We start from the raw sequence: 21,614 nt of genomic DNA, 5'->3' as shown, positions 1-21,614 counted from the left end.
GCACCTGTCGTTTTTCAGGAGTTCCGAGCTATCATCGTAAAAACCTCCATTTGGAGTAGCTGAGGTATAAATATTGAGACATCCCTTCCAGATGGGGTTGAATGCGTTAGAAGCCCATAGCGACAGGACGGCCACATGCCTGAAACTATATTGGGGCTAGGTCCATCATTAAGAGATCTGTGCATTACAGAGACTGAATGTGTGAAGAAAAAAATTAAAAGTTTAAAAATAAGATGCTAGAAATACAGCATGCCAAACAAAAGATGAGCTGTTCCAGCGTTCCAATGAAGGGTTTGCAATGCTGCAGCTTTGCAATGCTGTCATTCCATCACCAACAGAAGGTAAGATGCTGGCGTTCATGTGATTGAAAGGTGTTCACAGGAAAACTACGTCACCACAGGATACACAGAACACAAACTCTGACTGCAATCAGCTGAGTGATGGCAGCTGGGGTTTTGAAAGTAGGGGTTCCTGTGGGTGGGAGGTGGAGGGTGGTCAGAGGCAAGTTCTGGAGGGACGGGGGAATTGGTTGTTGGTGTCCCACTCGTCCCACCTCCCAATACCAGATTTCTCAACTAGGAACCAAACGCCCTTGACCAAGTAACCTATGGAGAGACCTCAAGTAAACTGCAGACGTTTTCCCTTCATCTCCTGACTGGCATCTTCCTTCGAGCTATGTAGCATGACCAAGTGTTGTTTGTTTGATGTAAAATTATTTGCTCTACACTGAGGAAAATCTAGTTATTTTTAATTGCCTTCTTGGCTTTTTATAGTCTTTTTATATTCCTGACTAGTTTATTCTCTTTGCCAACGATCCATTCTGCTATACTGTAATGTCGATTTAGGTGAGCTGGTATTTAGGGTTTTGACTCCACCCTGCAATATAATTATCTATTAGTGAGTTTTGAGAAAGTTTATAGCTCAGGTTGAGGTTCTGGATGTAGCTCTGCTCGCTGAGCTGGAAGGTTTCTTTTCAGATGTTTCGTCACCATACTTGGTATCATCCGGAGGCTCACTGATGATGTTACCTAGTATGGTGACGAAACGTCTGAAAACGAACCTTCCAGCTCAGCGAGCAAGCCTACATCCATGGTCATCTATTCCAGTTACTGTTCTGTTATCTTACACTGATGTGGCACTACAAACCTGAGCTTCTGCAGTTGCTGCACCAATTAGCATTGTGTTGATAATAAACAGACTAAAATCTGTTTGATTGCTCCATTTTCCCATAATGCCCATTTTATCTGCCACCTGCAAAGTCATCTTCTGTTTGTGAAGACAAGAGTTAAGAATAGATTATCAATTGTGGCACCACTTTGTGCTGAAGATCAGAGGAACCCAGCAGATTCAGAATTTGTGTTCCCAATGATTGCTGTGTTTCTTTCTAAGTGAGCCACACATGAACTGGGACATGCCAGGTTCCATCGCTGTATTATACTCCTCCTCCTCCTCTCTGCACTTCCTGCTCCAGTTCCCACTTCTTCATCGTGTAGGCTTGGCGGACCATTGTCGTTTTGGAATTCCTGGCTGGCAGCTCTCGATCTATCCAGGCACTGAAACCATGTTCCACTTCCTTCCTCCATCACAGCTAGGGTTGGAGGGAGGTGGGGGTGTCAAGTGGCTTTTGCTGAATGTAATTACAAATCACACAAACCCAGGTTACAGTCCAACAGGTGTATTTGGAAGCACTAGCTTTCGGAGCGCTGCTCCTTCATCAGATAACCGCGGAGCAGGATCATATGCTTCAGGATTCAGTTGTATGGCACTGATCTTTTGCTATAAGTTCTGTGTCTTATGATCCTGCTCACAGCTACCCAATGAAAGAGCGGTGCTCCGAAAGCTAGTGCTTCCAAGTAAACCTATTGGATTATAACCTGGTGTTGTGTGATTTGTAACTGTGTCCACTGCAGTCCAACACCGGCTCCTCCACATCATGGTTTCCTGAATATCATTATCCTCACACATGTCATCAGCAATCTCTTCAGAAACTCGTGTTTGTCTCCAGGGAAGTAGTCAATAACTCTTCTTTGAGATTTGAACACCAGGGAGGCTTGACAGAGGCTGGATAATCTTTCAGTTACGCAGACAGGTTGTACAGTATTCCAAGAAGGAAATAGTGCTGCTGCTCTATAGATACCTACCCAAGATTTGATTCATTATCGTCACATATTGAGATACAGTGAGAAATATTGTTTTGCGTGCTAAGCAGACATATCATACTTTACGTAAGTACACAAGAGTAATCGAACAGAATGCAGAATAAAGTGTTACAGCTGCACAGAAGGGGCAGAGAAGGATCATCATGGAGTCTCTGCCATCAGCTTAGTGATGGCAGCCGGGGTTTTGAATTAGGGGGTTCCTGTGGGTGGGAGGTGGAGGGTGGTCAGAGGCAAGTTCTGGAGGGATGGGGGATTGGTTGTTGGTGTCCCACCTCCCAGTGCCAGATTCCTCAATCAGGGACTGGGTGCCCTTGAACAAGTAACCCATCCAGAGATCTCAAGTAAACTGCAGAAGTTTTCCCCTCATCTCCTGACTGGTATCTTCCTTTGAGCTATGTAGCATGACCAACTATTGGAGAGTTACTCCCCAATCCCATTGACTTCAATTTTACAGGGGCACCATGATGCTACACTTGGTCAACTTCTGCGGTGATGTCAACTGCACTTAATTCTCACCTCACTGCTCGAATTCAACTCTTAGGGTCAGCGCTGTGATGAGTTCTACAGCAACTGGTCTGGCGGATCCAAAACTGAATATCGGTAACAAATTAAAAATGACAAAGAGCTGCTGGTGCTGGAATCAGAAACAAAAACAGAAATTGCTAGAAAAACTCAAATGTCTAGAAGCATCTGTGGAGAGAAAGTTGACTTAACATTTCAAGTTTTGTGACCCTTCTTTGGAATGTTCTGAAGTAGGGTTACTGGATCTGAAACGGTAACTTTGCTTTCTGTTCACAGATGCTGCCAGGTCTGCTGGAGTTTTGGTAACTAAGTTATTGGTGAATACATATCCCGTGACAGCACTATTGGCAACACTTTCCATCACTTTGCTGATGAGTCAGAGTAGACTGTTAGGGCAGTAATAGGATTTGGGCTGAAAATGTGTTGCTGGAAAAGCGCAGCAGGTCAGGCAGCATCCAAGGAACAGGAGAATCGACATTTCGGGCATAAGCCTTTCTTCAGGAATGATTCCTGAAGAAGGGCTTATGCTCGAAACGTCGATTCTCCTGCTCCTTGGATGCTGCCTGACCTGCTGCGCTTTTCCAGCAACACATTTTCAGCTCTGATCTCCAGCATCTGCAGTCCTCACTTTCTCCTCCAGTAATAGGATTTGTCCTGCTTTTTGTGGACAGGACATACCTGCACAATAAAAGCCAGTGTTAAAGCTGTGCTGAAATGGGGTACACATATTACTGGACTACGCGTCTTCTCCACTACAGCCAAGATGTTGTCAGGACTCATAACTTTTGGTTTGTCCAGTGTAACCTGCCATTTCCTGATATCAAGTTAGGCAAATTTAATTGCCTCAATATTTGCATCTGCGATAGAGGGGACTTCAGGAGGAGGCCTAACACTTCTGGCTAAAATGGATGATGCTCCCCCCCACCCCTCCCCACACCAATTACATTCTGTGCTCTTTATAATCTCAGTGCTTCATCCAGGGTGTTGGTCAACATGAAGAAGGCTGCTTCTATTACTGACGGAAGGCAATAAGTGTTCATCAGTAGGAGGCTTCTTTGCCTGTGTTCAAGCTGGTACCATGAGTCTATGGGTCAGAGAGTCGAGAACCAGGTGACAGAGGGGGGGGAAGCTGAGACCTATCTGGAGATTAGTTTGTTTGGAATTATGGTGCTGAAGGCAGAGTTGTAGTCAATGAGTAGGAGCCTGATGGAGGTATCCTTGCTATCCAGATGTTTCAGGGTTGAGTATAGGGCCAGGGAGATGGTATCTGCCGTGGAGCTGATGTGACTGTAGGCTGATTGCAAGGGATCAAGGCAATTTGGTAGGCTGGAGTTGATATGAGTCATGACGAACCTGTCAAAGCTCTTCATAATGATGGAGGTCAGAACCACTGGGCAGTACTCATTGAGGTACACAGTGCATGGCTTTTCTTTGGCACTGTGACAATGGTGGTCTTCTTGATGCAGGTGGGAACCTCCGATTGGAGTAAGGAGTAAGTAAAGATGGCAGCAAATAGTCCCACCAGCTGGTCCACACAGGATCCGAGTGCAAGGCCAGGGACTCCATCCACGCCAGTCGTTTTCCATATGTTCACTCTCAAGAAAGCCAATCTAACGTCTGTGGCAGTGACTGTGGGTACAGGTGCACCCACAGTTGTCAGGTCAGGTGACATTGTTTCACTGACCTGCCGTTCAAAACAAGTGCAGAACACATTGAGCTCATCAGGTATGGATGCCCTGTTGACCACGACTCTGCTCGACTATGCTTTGTAGCCAATTATACCACAAACAACAGGTATCTGTGTGGTTAGTCTAGGTCTCAGGCTTAGTTTGGTATTGCTCTTGGTGTCTCTGATGGCCTTATGAAGATTTCCTGTATAGGTCAGGATCATCCAACTTGAATGCCTAAGACCTGGACTTCAGTAGGGAGTGGATTCCCAGTTCATCCATGGTTTCCCTCTGGGGAAAATTCAGATTAACTTCTTCGGTATGCAGTCTTCTATGCACTTACTGATGAAGTAATGTTAGTGGCTTACTCGTTTACATTGGCTGCTGAGTTCTTGAATATGGACTAGTCCAACTCCAAGCAGTTCCATAGAAGTGTACAGTGAGTGAGGATGTAGGGTTCCATCCCAAAAGAACTCCATAAACTAGGTGGTATTCCATGACAATCCAGGATTTTGATGGTAATCTTTACTGAGACTAGTTTTATTTTATTCCAGAAATATTAAAATTTAAATGCTTCCAACTGCTGCAGTAGGATTTGAACTCATTTCTTGAGAATATTTGAAGTCCCCCTCCTCTGACATTCTCATTTGATTGGCAGAAATGGTCCCCACCCTCAACAACTTCTCCTTCGAATCCTCCCATTTCCTACAGCCATGGGCACGGGTATGAGGCACCAGCTCGGCCTGCCTCTTTGTAGCATACCTGGAAGAGTCCTTCTTCTGCAGCTACAAGGACACCATCGCCCTCCTTTTCCTCTGCTACATTGATGACTGTATTGGCGCCATCTTGTGTACCCACGAGGAGACTGAATAGTTCATCAACTTCATCAACACCTCCCACCCCGACCTCAAGTTCATGTCGGACCATCTCCGACACCTCCCTCCCCTTCCTCGACCACTCCAGTAACTGACTCAACACGGGGCATCTATTTCAAACCCACCGACTCCCACAACTACCTTGGCTGCATCTCCCCCTCCCCCATAAAAACCACAATCCCTTACTCCCAAATCCTCGCCTCCACCACATCTGCTCCCGGGGGAGCAATTCCAATCCAGGACACCCCAGATGTCCTCCTAATTCAAGGACTGCAATTTCTCTTCCCACATGATCAACAATGCCCTCCAATGTATCTCCTCCATTTCCCACACCATCGCCCTCGAACCCCACCCACCCCCCCAAACTGCAACAAGGGTAGAATCCCTCTGGTCCTCACATTCCAACCCACAAATCTCCAGATTCAGCGCATCATTCATCACCATTTTCACCACCTAGTGTGAGACCCCACCACCAAACATATACTTCCCTCTCCATCATTCCCTCCGTGACTCCCTCATTAGGTCCATGCTCCCCTCCAACCTACCCTCTATACTCAGCACCTTTCCCTGTGTCCACACGCGGTGCAAAACGTACACCCACACCTGTCCCCTCACCTCCATCCAAGGCCCTAAAGGAACATTTCAAATCTGGCAGAGATTTTCCTGCACATCCACCCACCTTATTTACTGCATCTGTTGCTCTCGATGTGGTCTCCTCTACATCGGGGAGACCGAGTGACAATGCTCAGAGTGGTTCAGGGAACATCTCTGGCCTGCACACACCAAACAACCCCGCTGCCCTGTGACCAACCAATTCCCCCTCACACTCCCCCAAGGACATGCAAATCCTGGCCCTCCTCCACTACCAAATCAAAGCCACCCCGCAACTGGAGGAAGAAGGCCTCATCTTCCGCCTCGGGACCCTACAACTACACGGCATCAACATTGGCGTCACCAATTTCCATATCACCTCACCCCCCACCTCATCCCAGATCTAGCCCTCCGATTTGGCACTGCCCTCTTGACCTGACCTCCCTGTCTAAATTCCTTCCCACTTATCCACACTACTGACTACCACAATCACTTCCCACCTGCATGCACCTATGGCCATCCCACCTACCTTCCCCCCAGCCCTGCCCCACCTTGAATTTATCTCTCAGCCCCTTTCCTCCTCCACATTCCTGAAGAAGGGCTCATGCCCGAAATGTCGATTCTCCTGCTCCTTGGATGCTGCCTGACCTGCTGCGCTTTTCCAGCAACACATATTCAGCTCTGATCTCCAGCATCTGCAGTCCTCACTTTCTCCTGAAATTACCTATTCCCCATTAAACAAAGATCGTTACACTTCCACTTGAATGTACTAGCCTTAAATTTTTCTGGCATGTTTAATGGGCAATTAATGGGTTAATACCACAACACATGTCCTTGCATGCATTTACACGCCAAATCTCTTTGTGAAGTTCCATGTGGTGAAGTTTGTGGGAAATCAAGGGCAAACTGGCTATAATTTCCAGATTTCCACATTTCACTGCATGCACGAATATCTAAAGTTGCAGACCAATTCATGCTTTAACAATGGAAGGACCTGATACATTCACTAGCCACCAGGATACATGAACACCAACTGGCCACCAAAAGACATGACCCACTATCACTAGTTTCTATACATACAGGCAGAGAAGGACACCACTTTGACTGGGAAAACACACACACATCCTAGGACAGGCGAAACAAAAACATGCATGAGAATTCTTAGAGGCACGGCATTCTAACCAGAACTCCATCAGTAAACACGTCGATTTAGATCCTATCTGTCTTCCCTTGAAAAAAAGAACCGGAAATGACATCCACATCTTAAGTAACCAAGAGCTATAAATAGAAAGGTGGACCATACCACCAGCGCTTCACCAGACTCTCACTGATGATGTTACCTAGTCATGATGATGAAACGTTTGAAGACAAACCTTCCAGCTCAGCGAGCTAACTTACAGACTTATCATCAACCTGAGCTACAAATCTGCTCAAAAATCACTACCATTCACTTATTGTTACCACAAAAGCCTGATGGTAATCACATTACCATACGTCATGCACAAATTGGCAACAACACTGCCTGCTTAAAATCTATGACTGCAGCTCAAAGAATCTACACCGACCGTAAAACATTCTGGAACATTCTGAAGTCATGAAAGGCACTACGTAACTGCAAGGCTTCAATCTCTCTCTCGGTATCGAAGAGGGTAATTTCAAGGTAAACAAGAAAAAAACAAATGAACTGCGGATGTTGCAAATCAGAAACAAAACCAAAGTGTTGGAAAAAACTCAGCAGGTCTGATAGCATTTATGGAGAAAAATCAGAGTTAATGTTTCCGGTCCAGTGACCCTCCTCCAGAGCGGTTCTTAAGAAGGGTCTCTCTAGATCTGAAATGTTAACACTGCTTTCTCTCCACAGATGCTGCCCGACCTGCTGAATTTTTCCAGCAGGTCTTGTAACTGTAAGGTTATTGGCATTAATGTCCTGCATCATAAACAGAATTTGCATGACACTGCGCTCACATCTTCAGAAGAATTTGTAATGCTTCAAGATTAGTGGGAAAGAGCAGGTGAGAGGTTAATTTCTACATTTCCACTTTCCCATTTCAATGGTTTTGTCAGCAAAATAGGCTCCTGTTGAACTCTGCAAATTGAGATTTCACAAGGCATATGGAACTCTGAAGACCAGCGCAATCCAGTGCTGAACTGCCCCTCTGCCCAATGCTGATGGAAAGCTAGCATGGCTATTGAGGTTAAGTTTGAACAAAGGTGCCTTTAACAGGGCCAGGAGGAGCAGTGATCTTCTGGGTCCCACAAGCCCTCCCAACTCGGAGACCGCTGTTACAACTCCTCCTGCACTTACCGCTGCAAACTTTCTCATGGTTCTGCCATCGATTACCAGGACTACCTGATTTGCCCCTTAGGTGACTGTTTTCCTCCTGAAATTCAAATCGTGGCATTAAAATAGGACCCGACAATATCAGCTGACAGTTTGCAGTCTGAGGTCAAGAGGCCTTTATGTGTCTGTTTCTCACTTAGTTTTTTGTGCAGCTTTATCCTGGTAGAAAAGAAAATAAATACCTTGTATTTCAGATAGCCTGCTTACCTATCTTTGACTATCCCTTCATGCCCCTTCATCAACATCTGCCCAGGGTAATCTGAAAATCTGGGTGCAAAGAATTTCTAGCTGCATTTTCCATGTATATTGTAGAGGGCCAGTAACCACACAAGAAAGCTAGGAACTTCAGCCAATGTGTCATGCAGAAGAGCTATTCTGATTGGTTGGAGAATTGTTTTAAACACTCCTCTTGGTTTTATAAAATTGCCTTAATGTGCACAGTGTACAAGATGACTAATTTAATCTCCTGAATTTTAAGTCTCTCTCTCCTGTACATTGATGGGGAAAATTGTGTGATGGATCACACTAAATGGCAGGCTCTCTTCATCAGGACCGAGGTCTAAGATTAAAGTGATGCTGGAAAAGCACAGCAGGTCAGGCAGCATCCGAGGAGCAGGAGAATCGACGTTTCGGGCAAAAGCCCTTCATCAGGAACCCAGGAAATGTCGATTTTCCTGCTCCTCGGATGCTGCCTGACCAGCTGTGCTTTTCCAGCACCACTCTAATCTAGACTCTGATCTCCAGCATCTGCAGTCCTCACTTCCATCAGGGCCTCGTTTTTTTCTCATGTCTGCTAACAAAAGGGACAGAATTTCAGATGTCACATACCAGTTGATGGAATGAGATGTTCAATTGATGCTTTTGATCTTTAGTTTCAGTGCCACTCAAAGCAAATAAATGTACTGTAAGGGCATGGAATGTCCTGCCTGCCAATGTAGCTAACTCAACCACATTAGGGGCATTTAAATAATCCTTGGATAGGCACATGGATGATGATGGGATAGTGTCGGGGGATGGGCTTAGATTAGTTCAGAGGTCGGTGCAACACTGAGGGCTGAAAGGGCCTGTTCTGCGCTGTATTGTTCTAATGTAATTTCTGTTAGAATATCACAATGTGAGAATAACCTAACACCAACATTCATTTGTTCCTCTCCCCAGTTTCATACTTGTCTTGGATTTTATTGGCCTCAATCTAGCAATTCTGAACTCCTGTATCAATCCCATCGCTCTGTACTTTGTGAGCAAGAAATTTAAAAATTGCTTCCAGGTAGGAATCTCATTTACAATATGTGTAATTGCAATGTGTGATTCTGTGAGAGTTAATTGAAAAAGAAGAGGATAACACATATTTATTGATGGAGCATATCATATAAAAGGAGAAATTCCACAAATTCCGTGTTTGCAGCATTGCACCATATTCATTTACAAAAATGAACCATTGGCGCAAAGGATATCAGATTCCTGCTGTTCATGAAGATCTGCTATTACCTTTCCAGAACAGCTAGAGGTGCCCCATTAGTCAACAGCACTTGTGTCTTCACATTGAATTAAAAATAAATATCCTAGACCTATATCTCATCTTCAAATAAACCTGAAAGTCTCTCTCAGCCACAAATAGCCAGAACTAACCCAAACATTATACATTAAAGCATAAAAAATCTCTGATTCTCTGCATCAATGCTTCTAGCTCCATGGGGTAGAAACCATGATTTTGGCATGAAGCTCCACCATCAACACTGTCAAAACAATTGCTTCCTGTTTATCTTCTTGGTATGTTTAAGCCTTCACGCAACAGGAAGATTACCACAAACGGACTTTTCACCACCAGCACAAATGCAACCTTGAGCCATTATTCCTTGCGTTAGATGTAGAGTTTTACACCATGGGAAAACACCCCTCAGTTTTTGTGCCAGCCTTGGTGGGCACGGACGGACGAGTTGGGCCAAAGGGTCTGTTTCTGTGCTGTACATCTCTATGACTACGACCTATCTACTCTTATCCCACTTTCCATTGGTTAGCTTATGGCCTTATATGCTGTGGTGTTTCAAATGTTCATCTAATTACTGCTTAATTATGTGAGGGCTCCTACCGCTATTGCCTTTCTGGCAATAAGACCCAGATACTCTGGGTGAAAGAATCCCTCGAAACCTCCTTCCCCTTATCTTAAATCTAAGCCCTTTGATTATTGACCCTCACCACTAAAGGGAAACATTTCTTCCTATCTATTCTAGCTAGGACCCTCATAATTTTGTACATCTCAATCGGGTCCTCTCTCACCCTTCTCTGGTCTAAGAAAACAACACCAAAGTATTCCGTTTTTGTACATAGCTCAACATCCTGGTGAATCTCCTCTCTACTACAGTCACATGCTTCCTATAGTGTGGCCACTGGAAATGGATACATCGCTCTACCTATAGCCCTGTCTAACACCTACAACTCCATCATCACCTCCTTGTGCTTGTTTTTAATGTCTCAACTAATAAAGGCAAATATCCCACATGCTTTCTTAACCATCTTACCTACCTGTCCTGCTGCCCACAGGGATCTATGGACACAAACAGCAAGGTTCCGCTGAACCCTTTGTGTATTCTCACGCCTTTAGTTCTCCCAAAATGCATCAGTTCACACATTTTGGAATTAAATTCCATTTGCCACTGTTCAGTCGAGCTGACCAGCCCATTGCTTCCTCGGTGACAATGAACACCTGGTTTTTATTCTTGCTGGGTTCTCGGCAGTTGAGAAGTTAGTGTTGTCCAAAGTTATGATCCTAAAAGGGTTAAAGGTCATCTTACATTGGCTCCATCTTTTCTGCTCCGGTTACATGAAGCCTGTGAGCGACAAGGAGTTCTACTCTAGCTTTCAGAGCGCACAGGTACCAACTCCCTGAGGTCTTTGTAATTATCCACGATCAAAGGTAGTTCTACTTATAACAATTTTTTTAAAAATTGGAATGAGGACATCTAATTTAGAGGCAACCACACTGCTATGGGTATGGAGTCACATGCAGGCCAGACCCTCCTTCAAGTACAGATGGGCTTTTCCAATAATCAATAATGGATTCATCATCAATATTCATCTTACTACCAGAATTTATTTTATTGAATTCAAATTCCACCATTGGCCATGGCATGATTTGAACATAGGTCATCAGAATATTACCCAGGCCTCTGGATTAATAAGCGAGCAATGATATCACTAGGTCATTGCCTCACCTTTTTTTATTATTTATTACCATGTTTATTGTCATGTAATAAACCTTCTTGTTATTTATGAACAATGCCTTTTCTGTAGATGCTCATTGAAGGGGTACCCTTTCCCAGTACTCACGGGCTAGGCTGCAAGCTACACTAGGCCTTATTCAGCAACAGTACAGGTAGAAATGGCAAATGCCACAAAATATCAGGAGTGGTCATCGGAGAAAATACAAAAGCGGGATGAGGTGGAAACTCACCCACAGTCCCAGAAACGAGGCCAGGGCTGCGTTAACACCTCAGTCCCATTTACATTGTATTAACTGGCTTCCTTACTGGAATGGGTAACAAACCAGTTGGAAGTATTGGAAAGTATATTCACAACCCAGAGGCTTCCTGCTGGTGCATTTTGGTGGCAGGCTTGGTTAAGAGACTGTCTTTTGATCGTCTCCTGTTTGGGAGCGTGGAAAAATGAAATGGGAATCCCGTACATCCTTCGGAGGTCCAGGAGGGTACTCCAGGTCTCCTGGCATTATAACAGATCTTTTGATGTCCTTTTTTTTACTTCAGTTCTGTATCTAAAAATATTATTATACATAAAACTGAACAGATTTTATTCCTACCACCAAATCATTCATGGTCCTGGTCATCTATTGTCCAACATCATGGTGGCAAGTGGTTAGCACTGCTGCCTCACAGCGCCAGAGACCCGGGTTCAATTCCCGCCTCAGGTGACTGTCTGTGTGGAGTTTGCACATTCTCCCCGTGTCTGCGTGGGTTTCCTCCGGGTGCTCCGGTTTCCTCCCACAGTCCAAAAATGTGCAGGTTAGATGAATTGGCCATGCCAAATTGCCCGTAGTGTTAGGTGAAGGGTAAATGTAGGGGAATGGGTCTGGGTGGGTTGCTTCGGCGGGTCGGTGTGGACTTGTTGGGCCAAAGGGCCTGTTTCCACACTGTAAGTAATCTAATCTAAGTAATCGAATCTGATCTAATCACTAAATCACCCGTGTTTTCAAATAATCAAATTATATGCAAAGCCTGGCAAAGCTAATTCATTGCCACTAAAAGTGATGGAGAGAGTGAGGGATGAAATCAAAGTGGAGTTTGAAGATAAGATAAAGCACTCCAACCCTGCCGTGCCTAAAGCATTGGGCGTATTGGTGAATACTGTGTGCTTTCTCTCCAAGGACACCTGGGCATGAAAGTAGCCATAGCAGAGGGGCAGACATTTGGCAACCATTACTGCCTGCCTTTTGGATCTATTAATGGCCAACTTGACCAGGCCCAGGAACAGACCCATGAGGGGAGGCCCTCTGACTCACACACAACCCTCTGCTTCGGATGTCCTTTCTCTCTGTCCAGAAAGCTTTAACTAGCTTTATCTGGTGGGAAAGTGGTAGGGATTGACCTGCTCAGGCATCAGTTAAAATGCATGTCCTTCAACCCTTGCTGAGTGGAATACATTTTCGAAGGACTAGTCAGAGAGATGAGGAGCACCGTTTCCAGACTCCAACAGGAAAGCTTGGGCCTTTGCTGCCGTGAACTTCAGTTTCCCTCTCGCGACCATGATTGCTTCAGCAGCTCTTATCAAATGATTCCTCATGGCATTTAGCCCCTGCCCCATTCTCACTCTCATCCAATGACCTTAACAATTCTGGTGTGCAATGAGCTGTCCACTTCAGGTCACCCAGACACCAACCCTACATTACATTATTATGGTATGTTGCCTTTATTATGGTATGTTCCTCAAAATGTACACAATAATATGACATTGTACTGTGCCTTTTATCTCAGTGATTGACCATCAATGCATCTGCTCACAGGACACGTAGAAAGCTAGTATGTTAATTATCTATATGTCTTTCAGTCCTGTTTGTGCTGCTGTTGCCAGAGCCAGGCTCTCATGAATGTGATGCCGATGAATGACACCTCCAAACATGTAAGTTTGCACTGGAAAAACCAGGAATCCAATAACCCAGGTGATCGTAGCAGCCGAAAGGACAGTATGAACTGAAAGGAGAAAGTTCCATTCGATGATGGGACAGCATCAGCAGAGCTCGCATCCTCCTCCATGTCTGAAACTGTATCAATGATGCCCTCTGATGTGGGAGAACTGAAGACAGGGTGGACTGTGACTAGAACTTATCATTTTAGAATTATTTTGAGATTCCAAAGGCTTTGATTACCTGTGGCAAAGAGTTGGTCATATACCAGCGTTGAATTTTTTAATTTGTGAGTATCAACAGACAATGTTTGAAAACACTGGGTTGAGTATCTGTATGGATTATTATCTTGAAACGTCCTTAGGGCCCACTGTAGACTTTTATCCACATTCTGTTTAAAGCAAAACGACTGGGTAAGTTTTCTGATATTTCACATATGTCAGTAGGCTCTTAGATACTAGAACCCAAGAAGAAAAACCTGTTTCACAAATGTATTCAGTATATAAATCCCTATTTATCTAAAGGGAGTACAGTGATAATTTCGTGTGAACATTTCAAGTACTTCAGCAGGACAGGTTCAACAATTCAAATCAAGTCAATTTCATTATTGGCTAACAAGAGGTAATGCAAAATAATAAAGTCTTGTTTAATACTGTAGTCTCTGTAAAAGGAAAGAATCATCCATTCTCATCACTTCTACAAAACTATAGATGCCTATTATGATTAGTTTTAGAGGATATGTATCCTTTCCATTTTATATATTATGAATGGTGATTATTTCTGTATTATTTGAATGGACATAATTATTGTCAGTTTCTAGAAATGTCACATAAATGTACATAACAATATAACGTCCTCAGTAGCAGTATAATCAAAAGAATAGAAATGCCACATCAAAGTTTTGTTTATAAATTATGCATATTACAGGGTCTATCCAATGAGCATGTCTCAGATGAGTTCTGACTTGTGTACATGTAATGAATCCCCTACCTCCACCACAATGCAATAAAAGCAAGAATGATTCTTCTTTTCCATAATTTTGTTGAATTGGTGTTTGAGTATTTAATGCAATACGATAAACAAATACATAAAATCTGTTTCAACATATTTTATATGCCATCTGTAACCAGTATGTTCTTGCAGTTGTGTCATAGATGTTGACTATAGTACATCTGGTTCAGTTTGAAATTCCAAATACCCAAATATTATCACAGCAATGGGTCACTTCACAGAGAAATTAAACTTTCCACATACTTACCTGGGTGAATTTGATGTTCAGACATTTTATCTCCACATCAGCCAAAAGCATTAATGATTCCAACATGTTCACAGCTATTGTGCACTGCACGATTAAAATAATATCTCATTCTAGTGAGTTTTGAGAAGATTTGTGGCTCAGATTGAGGTTCTGGATGTAGATTTGCTCGCTAAGATGGAAGGTTCATTTTCAGATGTTTCGTCACCATACTAGGTAACATCTTCAGTAGGACTCCGGGCAAAGCATTGCTGATGTTTCCTGCTTTCTATCTTTATGTTTGGGTTTCTTTGGGTTGGTGACATCATTTCCTGTGGTGATGTCATTTCTTATTATTTTTCTCAGGGGGTAGTAAATGGGATCCAAGTCAATATGTTTGTTGATAGAGTTCCAGTTGGAATGCCATGCTTCTAGGAATTCTCGTGCATGTCTCTGTTTGGCTTGTCCTAGGATGGATGTGTTGTCCCAGTCGAAGTTGGGTCATGTTGTTTTGTGGCTAGTTGATGACCCTCTCTCAGTAGTGTCCTTACATACAGATAAGGAAGGACATAACTTCGACTGGGACAACACATCCATCCTAGGACAAACCAACCGGAACTCTATCAACAAACACATTGACTTGGACCCCATTTACCGCCCCTGAGAAAAAGAACAGGAAATGACATCACCACAGGAAATGATGTCACCACAGGAAATTACATCACCAACCCAAAGAAACCCGAACATATAAATAGAAAGCAGGAAACATCAGCAGTGTTTCGCCCAGAGGCTCACTGAAGATGTTACCTAGTAGGGTAACGAAACGTCTAAAAATGAACCTTCCAGCTCAGCGAACAAACCTACATCCAGAACATCTCATTCTCTTCCAATTTTCTATTAAATTTTAGAGATGAACCCACTAACATGAGAGAATGTTTTCTGTGTGACTAACTGTGGACAATTTGAGGGAGAAATTGGATCAGGCCTGAAAACTTTGTGTGACCTGTTTAACATCAGTGCAGCAAGGCCTGGCTTCCAGTCCCGAAGGGTCTCGTCTCCAGGAGAGGCCACCCCTGTGCCAGCCGGGTCTGGGAATCGCTTCTGGGACTCGTCTGGATTTGCCACCCCCACACTGGCCTGGGATACACCGTCCCCACACTGGCCTGGCATACAGCGCCCCCACGCTGCCCTGGCCTGGGATACACCGTCCCCCACGCTGCCCTGGCCTGGGATACACCGCCCCCACGCTGGCCTGGCCTGGCATACAACACCCCCACGCTGGCCTGGCCAGGGATAAACCCGTCCCCATGCTGGCCTGACCTGGGATACACAGTCCCCACGTTGGCCTGGCCTGGGATACACTATCCCCACACTGGTCTGGCCTGGTATACACCGTCCACACATTGGCCTGGCCTGGGATACACTGTCCCCATGCTGGCCTGGTCTGGGATACAGGGTCCACACACTGGCCTGGCCTGGGATACACTGACCCCATGCTGGCCTGGCCTGGGATACACGGTCCACACACTGGCCTGGTCTGGGATACACGGTCCACACACTGGCCTGGCCTGGGATACACTGACCCCATGCTGGCCTGGCCTGGGATACACGGTCCACACACTGGCCTGGCCTGGGATACACCGTCCCCACGCAGGCCTGGCCTGGCATACACCGTCCCCACACTGACCTGGCTTGGGAGACACTGTCCCCATGTTGGCCTGGCCTGGGATACACTGTCCCCACACTGGCCTGGTCTGGGATACACTGTCCCCACGCTGGCCTGGTCTGGGATACACTGTCCCCACGCTGGCCTGGCCTGGTTTACACTGTCCCCACGCGGGTCTGGCCTGGGATACACTGTCCCCACACTGGCCTGGTCTGGGATACACTGTCCCCACGCTGGCCTGGCCTGGTTTACACTGTCCCCACGCGGGCCTGGCCTGGGATACACTGTCCCCACACTGGCCTGGCCTGGTTTACACTGTCCCCACGCGGGCCTGGCCTGGGATACACTGTCCCCACACTGGCCTGGCCTGGTTTACACTGTCCCCACGCGGGCCTGGCCTGGGATACACTGTCCCCACACTGGCCTGGCCTGGGATACACCGTCCCCACATTGCCCTGGCCTGGGATACACCATCCCACACTGGCCTGGCCTGGGATATACCGTCCCCACAATGACCTGGCCTGGGATACACTGACCCCACGCTGCCCTGGCCTGGGATACACCATCCACACAATGGCCTGGCCTAGGATACACTGACCCCACGCTGTCCTGGCCGAGGATACACCATCCACACAATGGCCTGGCCTGGGATACACTGACCCCTTGCTGCCCTGTCCTGGGATACACTGTCCCCACATTGGCCTGGCCTGGGATACACCGTCCCCACACTGGCCTGGCCTGGGATACACTGACCACACGCTGCCCTGGCCTGGGATACACCGTCCCCACACTGGCCTGGCCTGGGATACACTGACCACACGCTGCCCTGGCCTGGGATACACCGTCCCCACACTGGCCTGGCTGGGCATACACCGTCCCCACACTGGCCTGGTCTGGGATACACTGTCCCCACGTTGGCCTGGCCTGGGATACACTGTCCCCATGCTGGCCTGGCCTGGGATACACCGCCACGACGCTGGCCTGGGACACACCGTCCCCATGCAGGCCTGGGACACACCGTCCCCATGCAGGCCTGGCCTGGGATACACCGCACCCACACTGGCCTGCCTTGGGATACACTGTCCTCACAATGGCCTGGCCTGGGATACACTGTACCTACACTGCCCTGGCCTGGGATACACTGTCCCCACAATGGCCTGGCCTGGGATACACTGTCCCTACACTGGCCTGCCTAGGATACCCCGCCCCCACGCTGGCCTGGCCTGGGATATACCGTCCCCACAATGGCCTGGCCTGGGATACACTGTCCCCAAAATCGCCTGGCCCGGGATATACCGTTCCTAAAATGGCCTGGCCTGGGATACACCGTCCCTACATTGGCCTGGCCTGGGATACACCGACCCCACAATCGCCTGGCCCAGGATACACCGTCCCTAAAATGGCCTGGCCTGGGATATACTTCCCCATACTGGCCTGACCTGGGATACACTGACCCCACGCTGGCCTGGCCTGGAATAAACCGTCCGCACGCTGGCCTGTCCTGGGATACACCAATCCCGCACTTGCGTGGCCTGGGATACACCGTCCCTACACTGGCCTGGCCTGGGATACACTGACCCCACGCTGCCCTGGCCCGGGATACACCATCCCCACGCTGACCTGGCCTTGGATATACGGCCCCCACACTAGCCTGGTCTGGGATACACTGACCCCACGCTGGCCTGGTCTGGGATACACTGACCCCACGCTGGCCTGGCCTGGGATACACCGTCCCCACGCTGACCTGGCCTGGGGTACACCATCCCCACGATGCCCTGGCCTGGGATACACCGTCCCCACACTGGCCTGGCTGGGATACACTGTCCCAACACTGGCCTGGCCTGGGATACACCGTCCCCACACTGGCCTGGCCTGGGATACACCGTCCCCACAATCGCCTGGCCCGGGATACACTGACCCCACACTGGCCTGGCCTGGGATACACCGTCCCCACACTGGCCTGACCTGGGATACACTGACCCCACACTGGCCTGGCCTGGGATACACCGTCCCCACAATGGCCTGGGATACATTGGCCTGGCCTGGCCTGGGGTACACCACCTCCACACTGGCCTGGCCTGGGATACACTGTCCCCACGCTGCCCTGGCCTGGGATAGACCGCGCCCACACTGGCCTGGCCAGGGATAAACTGTCCCCACACTGGCCTGGCCTGGGATAAACTGTCTGCACGCTGGCCTGGCCTGGGATACACGGTCACCACACTGGCCTAGCCTGGGATACACGGTCACCACACTGGCCTGGCCTGGGATACACTGTCCCCACGCTGCCCTGGCCTGGGATAGACCGCCCCCACACTGGCCTGGTCTGGGATACACTGTCCCCACACTGGCCTGGTCTGGGATACACTGTCCCCACACTGGCCTGGTCTGGGATACACCGCCCCCACGCTGCCCTGGCCTGGGATACACTGTCCCCACACTGGCCTGGTCTGGGATACACCGCCCCCACGCTGCCCTGGCCTGGGATACACTGTCCCCACACTGGCCTGGTCTGGGATACACTGTCCCCACACTGGCCTGGTCTGGGATACACTGTCCCCACACTGACCTGGTCTGGGATACACCGTCCCCACACTGCCCTGGCCTGGGATAGACCGTCCCCACACTGGCCTGGTCTGGGATACACTGTCCCCACACTGGCCTGGTCTGGGATACACCGCCCCCACGCTGCCCTGGCCTGGGATAGACCGCCCCCACACTGACCTGGCCTGGGATACACTGTCCCCAAGCTGGTCTGCCCTGGCCTGGGATACACCGCCCCCAAGCTGGCCTGGTCTGGGATACATCGCCCCCACACTGGCCTGGCCTGGGATACACTGACCCCACGCTGCCCTGGCCTGGGATACACCATCCCCACGCTGCCCTGGCCTGGGATACACCCATCCACACTCTGGCCTGGTTTGGGATACACTGTCCCCATGCTGGCCTGTCCTGGATTACACTGTCCCCAAGCTGGTCTGGCCTGGGATACACTGTCCCCACACTGGCCTGGCCTGGGATACACTGTCCCCACACTGGCCTGGCCTGGGATACACTGTCCCCACACTGGCCTGGCCTGGGATACACTGTCCCCACACTGGCCTGGCCTGGGATACACTGTCCCCACACTGGCCTGGCCTGGGATACACTGTCCCCACACTGGCCTGGCCTGGGATACACTGTCCCCACACTGGCCTGGTCTGGGAATCACATCCATGACTCTCCACAACTCCGGTCTCCTCCATTCGCTGCTGGTGCATTAAAGTTAAAATTATAAAATCAAGAACAAGGACAAAGTAAAACGAACAGCTGGAGCCAATGGGCATCTGTCTGGAGCATCTTACTCTGCCACCATCTTGACTCTTGGTAAGTAAACCAGAATTAGCACACTATATTCCAGGTCTGGTCTCAGCAAAGCCTGAATTTACTTGAACTTGCTATCAGCATGCATCATTCACCAGCCCAGCTGGAAAGCATGCCAACAAACTCCACTCACATGTTGTCCTTACGTTAGTTTCTTTCCCCCTCTGCAAGAAACTTCAAAACTTTATCCAAAAATTTAACTGAGCTCAGGAATTTGTGTGGAAAATGTTTAACATTCTGTACCAGAGATTGAAATCAGTAAAATCTGTTTTCTGTATTCATTTCTGTGTGTGTATCTGTGTGTGTGTGTGTGTGTGTGCTGTGTGTGCAGCGTGTGGGTGCGTGTGCATGTGTGTGTATGTGCAGTGTATGCAATGTGTTTGTGTGTGTATGTATGTGTGTGTGTGCAGTGTGCTTGTGTGTGTCTGTGTGCATATGTGTGGTGTGTGTACAGTGTGTTTGTGTGTGTCTGTGTGCATATGTGTGGTGTGTGTGCAGTGTGTTTGTGTGTGCATGTGCATGTATGTGTGTGTGCAGTGTGTTTGTGTGTGTCTGTGTGCAATGTCTTGTGTGTGTGTGCAGTGTGCTTCTGTCTGTGTGTGTGTTTGTGGTTGTGTGTGTTTGTGCAGTGTGCTTGTGTGTGTCTGTGTGCATATGTGTGGTGTGTGTGCAGTGTGCATATGTGTGGTGTGTGTATGTGTGGTGTGTGTGTGTGTGTATGTGTGTGGTGTGTGTGTATGTGTGTGGCTGTGTGTGTGTGTGTGTGTGGTGTGTGTGTATGTGTGTGGCTGTGTGTGTGCAGTGTGATGTGTGTGTGGATGCGTCTGTTTGTGTGGCTGCATATGTGTGTGTGTGTAGTGTGTGGTGTGTTTTTGTGTGGTGTGTGTGTGCAGAGTGTGCAGTGTGTGTGTGGCTGTGTGTGTTTGTGTTGTGCAGTGTATGCGTGTTTGTGTGTGTGCGCGTGCAGTGTGTTTGTGTGTGCATGTGCGTGTATGTGTGTGTGCAGTGTGTTTGTGTGTGTGCATGTATGCGTGTGTGTGCAGTGTATTTGTGTGTGTGCGCACTGAGTGTGTGCATGCAGTGTGTTTGTGTGTGTGTGCAGTGTGTTTGTGTGTGCATGTGCATGTATGTGTGTGTGCAGTGTGTTTGTGTGTGTCTGTGTGCAATGTCTTGTGTGTGTGTGCAGTGTGCTTCTGTCTGTGTGTGTGGCTGTGGCTGTGTGTGTTTGTGGCCATGTGTGTGTGTGTGTGCAGTGTGTGTTTGTGGCTGTGTGTGTTTGTGCAGTGTGTGCAGTGTGTGTGATGTGTGTATGGGTGTGTGTGTGCAGTGTGCATATGTGTGGTGTGTGTATGTGTGGTGTGTGTGTGTGTGGCTGTGTGTGTGTATGTGTGTGGTGTGTGTGTATGTGTGTGGCTGTGTGTGTGTGTGTGGTGTGTGTGTATGTGTGTGGCTGTGTGTGTGCAGTGTGATGTGTGTGTGGATGCGGCTGTGTGTGTGGCTGCATGTGTGTGTGTGTAGTGTGTGGTGTGTTTTTGTGTGGTGTGTGTGTGCAGAGTGTGCAGTGTGTGTGGCTGTGTGTGCTTGTGTGTGTGCAGTGTATGCGTGTTTGTGTGTGTGCGCGTGCAGTGTGTTTGTGTGTGCATGTGCGTGTATGTGTGTGTGCAGTGTGTTTGTGTGTGTGCATGTATGCGTGTGTGTGCAGTGTATTTGTGTGTGTGCACACTGAGTGTGTGCATGCAGTGTGTTTGTGTGTGTGTGCAGTGTGTTTGTGTGTGTGCGCGCTGTGTGTGTGTGCATGCAGTACGTTTGTATGTGTGTGTGTGCAGTGTGTTTGTGTGTGCATATATGTGTGCAGTGTGTTTGTGTGTGTGTGTGCATGTATGTGTGTGCAGTATGTTTGTGTGTGTGCATGTATGCGTGTGTGTGCAGTGTATTTGTGTGTGTGCACACTGAGTGTGTGCAAGCAGTGTGTTTGTGTGTGTGTGCAGTGTGTTTGTGTGTGTGCGCGCTGTGTGTGTGTGCATGCAGTACGTTTGTATGTGTGTGTGTGCAGTGTGTTTGT

General features: G+C 47.9%; 1 protein-coding gene across 1 annotated transcript in view; it reads left to right on the top strand.

Moving 5' to 3' along the window:
* Positions 1-14,326, top strand: part of ednraa (endothelin receptor type Aa) — a 55,227-nt gene extending 40,901 nt beyond the window's left edge. The window contains exons 6-7 of the mRNA XM_087975183.1: positions 9,314-9,422; positions 13,214-14,326. Coding sequence (XP_087831309.1) covers positions 9,314-9,422; positions 13,214-13,360 — 256 coding nt within the window. The 3' untranslated portion in view covers positions 13,361-14,326. The remainder of the gene's footprint in view (positions 1-9,313; positions 9,423-13,213) is intronic.
* Positions 14,327-21,614: the final 7,288 nt, after the last annotated feature.

Source organism: Chiloscyllium plagiosum, unplaced genomic scaffold (assembly GCF_037043375.1).
Source record: "Chiloscyllium plagiosum isolate Xiang-an unplaced genomic scaffold, Cpla_swu_hap1 HiC_scaffold_1, whole genome shotgun sequence".
NCBI lineage: Eukaryota > Metazoa > Chordata > Chondrichthyes > Orectolobiformes > Hemiscylliidae > Chiloscyllium > Chiloscyllium plagiosum.
This window is presented reverse-complemented; position numbering and strand designations above follow the sequence as displayed.